Source organism: Mus caroli, chromosome 4 (genome assembly GCF_900094665.2).
Source record: "Mus caroli chromosome 4, CAROLI_EIJ_v1.1, whole genome shotgun sequence".
Lineage (NCBI taxonomy): Eukaryota > Metazoa > Chordata > Mammalia > Rodentia > Muridae > Mus > Mus caroli.
In genome coordinates this window covers 121,500,567-121,509,524 of record NC_034573.1, presented here as the reverse complement: position 1 = coordinate 121,509,524, position 8,958 = coordinate 121,500,567, and the positions used below count along the sequence as shown (strand labels likewise).

The window sequence follows — 8,958 nt, the reverse complement described above, 5'->3', positions numbered from 1 at the left end:
CGCACAGCTTTGCCCTTATCACTGTAATGGACTCATACGAGGCTAAACCACTCGAGAGTTAGCATGCTTTTCACTGCTAGCTTTGGACACTCTATAAATGCTCCCTGAATAAGGATCTTAATTGAAGGTACAGAGGGTCAGCTAACGAAGGAGACAATCTCAAGTTGTGCTTTGGGCAAAGTGACCATGAAACAAACATCTGAAAGTTGGACTTCTAGCTCAGATGAAACCAACTTCTTTTTCAGTCAACTTGTACCTCGAACAAGCCTTGTCATGACCTCAGGTGTTTGCAGCTCTGCATGCCTTCTGCTTAGCACCAATCATGATGGCTGCACTTGGGGTTTAATGCAGGTGTTCTTAATAGCAGCACTAGGAACATTTGGCAGGTTGGTTCTTTGTGGGAACTGGTCCTGTGCAATGTAGTTGTCCTTTTAACAGCTATTGGAATGGAACCTAAGGCCTGATGCTTGCTAGATAAGCACTCTTATCTCTAAGCTATACCCTGGTAGCCTTCGTAAGAAAATTGTTTGAGATACAGTCTTGCTGTATAGCCCAAGCTGGCTTCCAACTTGTGGCAATCCACCTGACTTAAGCCTCCCAATTGCTGGAATTGCATGTGTGTGTTATAACTGGCTGTAAAATATTTAACAGTATTGATCTCTGCCCAGTTGAAGCAAATAACTTCTTTCCCAAGCTGTGATAGCAAAAAAAGTCCTCTGGGGTTAAAAATGCCCCTGGCTGAGAACCACAGGTGTGATGTTTTTTCTTTTAGTTACAACTGAAGTTCCCAGAAGGTGGCCTAGACACCTGCTATCCTGTGTGTCTTATGCTTTAATGATCTCAGCCTGCCACTCACCTTTCTAGGCAGCAGATCCCCTTGTCCTGGGCAGAGCTACACACTCCAGAAGAGGTTAACCACCTGTCCCTTTCTGCCAGACTCTAGGGCTCATGCTGCTGAGGGCAAAGAGTAACTTCTGCACTTGGCAGCAGTTTCATAGCCTCTGCTTTCAGGGTGGGCAGGCAGTGACTATGGACAACAGACGGAGAGGCAGGGAGGGCACAGCATTCCTCCACATGAATGACTGTACTCTTTATCCTCCACTTGGGAAGTTCAGGGTTTATTAGGGAGCCTAAAGTTGGTCCCCCACCCTCCTGGTAGGAAGAGGCAATATGGGTGAGGCAGTTTGGGAAGGCTGGGGTTCTCATGGAGGGGCCAGCAGACAGCCAGTCTTGCCTCTCCTGCTTTCCTCCTGGTCCTCTGGAGCAATCACATGGTGAGAATCTGCTTCGAAGACACAAAAGGCTTCATGGAGGCTTCCAATGCCTGCTGGTAGCCCTGCAGTGGAACCTCAGAACAGGATGGGGCTGTGAGTTGGCCTTGGCGGATGAGGTTGCAGAGAGTGAGAATCAGCTCCTTGAACTCATCTGCAGGAGGTGCAAGTCAGACAAGGACAACAGGTGAGGTCTAGTGGGATGGCTGAGTGCAAATGAGACAGAGGAATCCTAGGGACCGTAGGTGCGCAGTGACTACACCCTTCTCAGTGATGGTTAGAGAAGCTCATCCACAGGATAGGACTGGTGAAGAGCTAGCCTTAAGTGGTGGCTAGGACAGCATTACTGAGCTAAGGAAGCCAGAGGCGGCCAGTAAGGCAGAGTACCTGGCACAGTGCTGGATGACAACAGACCACAGGAGGAAAAGCTCTCTCTGACAGTTCTGGGCTTCCACTAGATTCCTCAACTGAGGCACCCACTATCCCTTCCTCGGTCTGCCTCTTCCTAAGGGCCAAATATAGAGTAGGAATCGAAGTGAAGGCCTCAGCTGTGAAGTGTATTTCTTTTTTAAAAGATTTTCTCTCTCTCTCTCTCTCTCTCTCTCTCTCACACACACACACACACACACACACACACACACACACACACACACACAGAGTAGCTGTCTTCAGACACACCAGAAGAGGGCATCAGATCCCATTACAGATGGTTGTAAGCCACCATGTGGTTCCTGGGATTTGAACTCAGGACCGCTGGAAGAGCAGACGGTGCTCTTAATCTCTGAGCCATCTCTTCAGCCCTGAGAAGTGTTTTTCATAGAAATAAACCCAACCTTCAGATTTAATCCTACTTCTTGATTAGAACTCTATGCTGGCAGGCATAGTGGCACACACCTTTACTCCTAGCTCTTGGGAGGCACATGCAGGTGGATTTCTGAGTTCCAAGTTAGCCTGATCTACACAGTGAATTCTAGGACGGACACACACACCATAAAACAAAACAAAACAAACAAACAAAAAAAACCCCACTGCAATGCTGGCTTCCCAGTTGTCTTCAAGGCAGGAGTGTGAACTTGTTAGGTCTTTTGTAATCCAGTCAGAACCTGCTATCTCAGTCCAAGACCAGACTTGATATTCCAGGTGTCAGAATCTGCCCTGTGTAGTGGTGGGTTCCACTCTCTTTAAATGTTTAGTTTGGGTGTAGTATATGTACTTCTAAGTGTATATATGTGTAGGTGAGACCACATATGGATTGAGGTGTCTTTCCTCAGTCACGTTTCTTATTTATAGACAAGATCTTACCATGTAGTCCTGAGTGGCCTGAAACTCTATAGGTCATGGAGATCTGCCTGCCTCTGCCTATCAAGTACTGCAATTAAAGGTGCACACCACCATTCTCAGGACCCCTTTATTTTTTGAGACAGTCTCTCACTGAACATGATGCTCTTTGATTTGGCTATAGGCTGGGACACTCTACCTTTCCTCCTCTCCTCTCTCCTGTAGTCCTGGGGTACAGGCTTTTGATGTGGATACTGGGGCTCTGAACTCAGGTTCTAAGCTTGCTTGGCAAGCATTAACCAAGTTCCCCCCAGCCCTTCCCCTCACTCTCCTGAAGGGCTTTTCTTCTCAGAACACCAGTGCATGTCACCACTTCCCTTCAGCCACTCCATGTCAGTCTTCACTCTCAGCCTTGGCTCCTCATCTGGGGAGCTGGGCTGTAGCAGTCAGAGGCCTATGCTGATGTTAGCAGCTCCATTCCAGAGATGGGAGAGTGTTGAGTGATTGACTGAGAGGCCCTGAGCCTCAATTTTCTCCTCTTGTCAAATGGTTCAAAGTGTTAAAACCAACAATGCTTAAAACAAGGCAGAGATTCAGTGACGTATCACAGTTTCCAGCTAGGCCAGGCCCACCTAGATCCATCTGGTGAGATTTTGGTTTTTGTTTTGTTTTTCTTTCTTTTTTTGAATCAGCATCTAGTTATATAACTAAGGATGGTCCTGAACTCATAACCTTCCCACCTAAGCCTCTTGAGAGCTGGGATTACAAGTGTATACCACTGCACCCAGTAAGCTCCTCAGAACAAGGGCTGGTCCATCTCACTAGACTCTGCCAAGGACCAGCTGGCTCCTAGAAGCAATTTGCTGACCTGACTATGGTAAACTATGGTAAGGTCCTGAATCCCGTTAAGGTTGAGGACCTAGTCACTTTGCAGGTTTTACAGTAGCTGGTCACTCTGCAGCCATACCAGGCTCTACACTCCTCTGCCTCTTGGTATCAAGGCCATCAGTCACTCACCTGGACTGTGGTTCTTCTTCCACTGGGACAACCAAAAGCCCCGAAGTTTGAGGTCCTTAAAAATGAGCAGACTCTGTGGACACAGGAAGACGCACTGAGGCTCTGAGTACTAGAACTTAAAGCATCACTTCAGGTATAGATCCTCGAATTTAGACAACTGCAGTCAGTGCAAGACCAGCTAAGCCCTGGTCTGCAGGTATCCCCGACTTACCACAGAGGCTGTTACAGGCTGTTTGGCCATTCCCCCATAGGTCACCATGGTTCCTCCAGGCCTGTAGAGTTCAGAGAATGAAGAGTGGGTGCAGGCAAAAACAGAACCTACCATGGCCTAAGGAACTTGCTAAGGCACTTAAAGGAACCAATCCTGGCTCTCAAAATCACTGGGGAGGCTTAAAAAAATATATAGCTTCCCAGTTTTAACCTCTGACTTAAAGAATTAGTGGCAGGGACCCCATGTCACACATCGGGCATAGAGGCATATCCCAACCTGCCTAGCTGTAATGTAATTTCCTACAATGAACTGGTGAGGATCGCATGAGCTAGATTTAGCCTTCGCTGCTGTCCCTGTTCCTTGACTTTCAGGAGTTTGTTGACAAGGGATGACCTGAGGCATGTTTTTGGAGAAACTGAGGAAAACAGGAAAGGACATAATGGAGTCAACTGCTGTATTACTACCTACCTATTGATCACAGTGCTAGGAGAATCCTAGGTCTTCACATGTTAAACATGTGCTCTAAGCTGTATCCCTCTGTCTCCATGTATGTGTGTGTCTGACTATATCTGTCTGTATCTGTGTAGCCTATGGTTGCCTCAGATTTGGGATCTATCTCAGTCTGGCCTTGAACTCATGCTACTCCTTTCCCTTAGCCTCCCAAGTGCTAAGATTACAGGGGTGCCTCACAAGCATGGCTTCATTTGGCCTAAGTTCCCCTCAGATGGTTCTCACTCAAGAAATAAGTTCCTAATGGAAGCAAGCCCTCTCTCCTTGTACCAGACACAGCGCTAAGGATGTCACTTGTACTGTCTCCATGACTTACAGAGTAACATCAGGAGAGACTGATGTCTGGTCTAGAGGACAGAGCTGAAGCTCATCGTGTCTGCATTACCTCACTGTCCCTTATACTACCCAGCAGAGGCAGAACCATATTCCTTATGCCCATTTCAGAGCTGAGGAGACTAAGGCTTGGATCTTCATGTTTTGCCTAATACTTCACAGGTCTACAGCTAGAAGTAGCAGAGCTGGGGTTTGAACCCAGTCCTTCTAATGTCAGTGCCCACATTGTGATTACTTCTTCCTTTGACAATTGCATGGAGGATGCAGTCAGCCTCACAGGCTGCTCGCTGCCTGAATAGGGGTGTTCTGTAGTTATGAGAACTTGTGGTTAACCATTGCTGTCTGGTCAACTACACCTAAATGAAGTGATCATGTTCTCTGGGCTTCATTTTTTAAAGTGAAGATGGGGGGTGGGGGCATAGCTCAGTGATGGAACGTGTGCTTTAGCATGCCCAAGGCCCTGGGTTCAATCCCCAGAACCAAAGGGAAAAGCAAAATAGGAATTTGGAATAGTAAGCTCTGCCTATGGCTGTAGATGGCACGACAGCCACTGCAGAGGCTGACTCTCAACATAGCTGTGTAGCTGTCCCAGTCTATGCTCTACCTCAGCAGCTTAGCCACCTCTTCAGCTTGTAGCTTGTGGTGTTGGGCGAGTCACTGTGTAGGGGCCCCGCTTTGCTGAGAAGTATTTCTTAGGTGTCCTCGGGTTGGAGAACAGCACACAGCAAGTGGAGCTTCTCTGCAGGGGTGGGGACCGAGAGAATGCCCGTCTCTGGTCCCTCAGCATGGTTCTTTTTTTTTTTTTTTAAAGATATATGTATGTATGTATGTATATGAGTATACTGCAGCTGTCTTCAGACACATCAGAAGAGGGCATCAGATCTCATTACAGATGGTTGTGAACCACCATTTGGTTGCTGGGAATTGAACTCAGGACCTCTGGAAGAATAATCAGTGCTCTTAACCACTAAGCCATTTCTCCAGCCCCACCTCAGCACTTTTGCCCTTGTGCGCCACTGTCAGCATCCTTCTACCCTGGCTTATACTCACACTTGTCACTAGACAGCCCTCCTGATGGAGACCTGCAGGTTGAGGACTTACGCTAGGTGCCGGAGCAGCTCTGTAGAACTCTTCCCACCAACACAGTTAAGAGCCAATCGGGGCAGCGGCAGGTCCTGAAAGTAAGGAGGCTAGGGTGAGGGGGCTACTGGGTGCTCATGGGGTTAGAAGCTGCTACGAGCAGCATGGTGAGGCCCAAGTGCTGAGTCAGAAGAGAAGGAAATGGAGTATGCATGACTTTTTAGGCTTGTTTTTGTTATGTCTGAGAAGGGCTTTAGCAGCTTCATCCTCTCTTCCATCCCAGAACTTTGGGAAGCACAGATAAGCAGCATCTCTGTTCAGTGTCAAGGAACAGAGAAGTTTACACACAATAGGCTGACCTCCACTTCAGCAATGCTGTCCAGGGCAAATGTGCTCAACACTGGGTATGTGGATCTTCCATATGCTGTAGTGCAAAAGGCCTCAGATTGGGTCTGCTGGGGTGGATGCTCTAAAGAGGTACTGGCTTCGAGTTCAGAGTGATGGGGCCAGCCTCACCACTTTGTGATGATGTGGTTCTAAGGCTGGTGTCTCATCTATGCAGCATCTAAGTCAGCTACTTTGTAGAGTTTTTCTGAGGGATGTCAAGTAAATGTGAGGCAGAGGCTTAGGAGCTTCTCTTCTTCCTCTCTCCATGCCATAGTTTCTTCAGACTCTCATCCAGCTTGGACTCACACCTGCCATGTGGGTTGATGGACCACACCACAAATGTTTAAAACCTCGGCTTTCCTAAAGTCTGTCTGCTTCTACCTCCTTCCATGTCTGCATACTTACAGCATGCTATCCCCAGGCTAAGGTTGGATGGGCTTTGTCCTTTCCAGAAGAGAAGCGGTTTGCAGAGCAGAGCAGGGAAGCCATATTGTGTAATTACCAGGAGATGGCATGGAATGAGGGGGAAGTGTTCTTAGCGGGGTGCCTTGGCTTTATTTTACTCTGTGCATGTGAATGCGATTGCTTTGCCTGCATGTCTGTCTCTGTAGCGTGTGTGTGCCTGGGGCCTGTGGAGAGCCTTTGGAACAGGAGCTGCACATGGTTGTGAGCCACCATATGGATGCTGGGACTGCAAGAGCAGTAAGTGCTCTTAACTGCTTACGCACCTCTCCAGACCCAGGCTAGGTACCTTGAAGATGGTTTTTGTCTCAGGCATCCTTAGCTCTTCTTCTGTGAGGACATAATCAGCTCCTAGATCCTTCAATCTGTCAGTTAGCTTCTTGATGTCGGGTCTGGAAACCAAACACAATCAGGTCACACTGGCTAACTATCCTCCCTCAAGCTCCCAGAACCCCTTTGCCACAGCCCTGAGAACACATTTCTGTTGAGAACAGGGATAGAGAGAGGTTAAGCCAGACCTCAAGCAGGAGCTGTCCACATAATTTAATCATGCTCTACCAGCTCTTGCCTCCTTTCCTCCCCGGACAGAGCCAGGCTGGGAGATAGTCTGACAACTTATGAGTGCACACACCCTGTGAGAGCCGTCTGTGCCCAGGGAAGAGCCATCCTACTTCCTTGTTCTACTCAGACACCACTTTCTTTCCTCTTGCTCTCCAGGGCACTTGAGGGCATCATGCAAACACACTCTAGTGCAGAGCGGCCCTGGACTCTCTGGCCCAGGCACACAGAATCACTTTTTCATCACCACTGCAGAGGCAGGGGCAGGAGTAAGTACCAACCCTCGCAAGAAAGGTCTCAAGTGACTCGGCCACACGGGAGCACACTGAGGTTTAAAGGGACTGGAGGGGACAATGGAAAGAAGGTAAGTCTGTTACTGACTTGCCGTGTCTTCCTGAGCAAGCTGCTTCCTCTCTTGGAAACTTGAGCTTCCTCATCTGTAAAAGAGAGACCACAAGCCTGCCCCACCTCCTTCACAGCTGTGCTTGGTGTACACATGCAACCGACAGGGCTAGAGTTCATACAACAGTACAAACCAGGGCTTTCCCAAGTGGAACTGTATTTACCCTAAGTCAAGTCTCCAACACTCCTGACTGTTCAGTAAGGACCATCACTGCCTCTTTCTGTCATCTCTGTGTCAGACTTTCACAGGGACTTCTTTTGCCCTGCAAGCATTCCAGCCACTCATGCTTACACATGTGCGCCATCTGGTGGGGATGTAGGAGTGTGCAGGGACATGAGGATTAGGCCTCCCAGTACCTGTCTCGGACAACGTTGATGGTCTTTAGGCGAAGGGCTGAGGCGATCTGAATGACTGCTTGCCCCACTCCACTGTTGGATGCATTCTGGATGACAGAGTCCCCTGTGGAAGAGACCATGTCAAGCCCTGCAAACTTGGGTTGAGGGCTCCCAGCCCAGGATCCTAGTGTGGATGCAGGACCTAGCAACGGCATTTCCTTATACCGTTGAACTATCACTCAGTTATCGCCACACTTTCCACACCTATAATGCGTCACAGGATTTGGACACTCTGTCCATGTTTCAGATACTGCTTTGTAACTGACCTTCATCATCTTCCCAGTTTTTATGTCCTCTGTCCATCCATCCATCTATCCATCCATCCATCCAGGAGCACATTATCTCTTTCTACTATATAGGTTCAGGGATTGAATTCAAGTTGTAAGTCTCAGTGGCAAGCACCTTTGCATGCTGAGTCATCTCACTGACCCATGCTGAGGCCGACTCTCTGGTTCTCTTCCTTTTTAAGTTCAGCTCAAGTGTGGCTTCCTTCATGAAGCCCTCCAATGTTCCTTCTTGTTTGCTCCCAGAGGATGCTGGTATCTCATCAATGCTCAGGCTGTAACCATGTTCTACACTAAGCTGTGTTCATATTTATCAATACCTTCAGTCCTGAGGAAGGGCCATCCCTTACTCCCTTGTGTATTATTTAATGACGGTGCATTTGAAATGGATGAGAGCCATATGAGAGAAATGGGAAGCTCCTGGGCCCTACAGAATGTTTGCTTTTGCTTTGTGGTGATGGGGATATAACCTAGGGACTTGAGCATGCCAGGCAAGTACTTTGTCACTGAGCTATATCCTCACCCCTATAATGGGAGAGCAGTGTGGTGCCCTAGGGAAGTGTGGGCTCTGGCACATAGTGGAGCTGGGTGTGCATCCTGCTTTACCAATGACTGTAACTAAACAGCTTCATCATGTCCTCTTAAAACTTCAATTTTAAAAAACAGGAGGCCTGGGCTGGTGAGATGGCTCAGTGGGTAAGAGCACCCGACTGCTCTTCCAAAGGTCTGGAGTTCAAATCCCAGCAACCACATGGTGGCTCACAACCAT

General features: G+C 48.3%; 1 protein-coding gene across 1 annotated transcript in view; it reads right to left on the bottom strand.

Moving 5' to 3' along the window:
* Nucleotides 1-1,094: 1,094 nt before the first annotated feature.
* Nucleotides 1,095-8,958, bottom strand: part of Mecr (mitochondrial trans-2-enoyl-CoA reductase) — a 26,212-nt gene continuing 18,348 nt past the window's right edge. Inside the window, exons 5-10 of the mRNA XM_021160378.1 lie at nt 7,867-7,969; nt 6,839-6,941; nt 5,722-5,795; nt 3,778-3,838; nt 3,567-3,639; nt 1,095-1,425 (exon numbers count right to left, since the gene is read on the bottom strand). Coding sequence (XP_021016037.1) covers nt 1,268-1,425; nt 3,567-3,639; nt 3,778-3,838; nt 5,722-5,795; nt 6,839-6,941; nt 7,867-7,969 — 572 coding nt within the window. The 3' untranslated portion in view covers nt 1,095-1,267. The remainder of the gene's footprint in view (nt 1,426-3,566; nt 3,640-3,777; nt 3,839-5,721; nt 5,796-6,838; nt 6,942-7,866; nt 7,970-8,958) is intronic.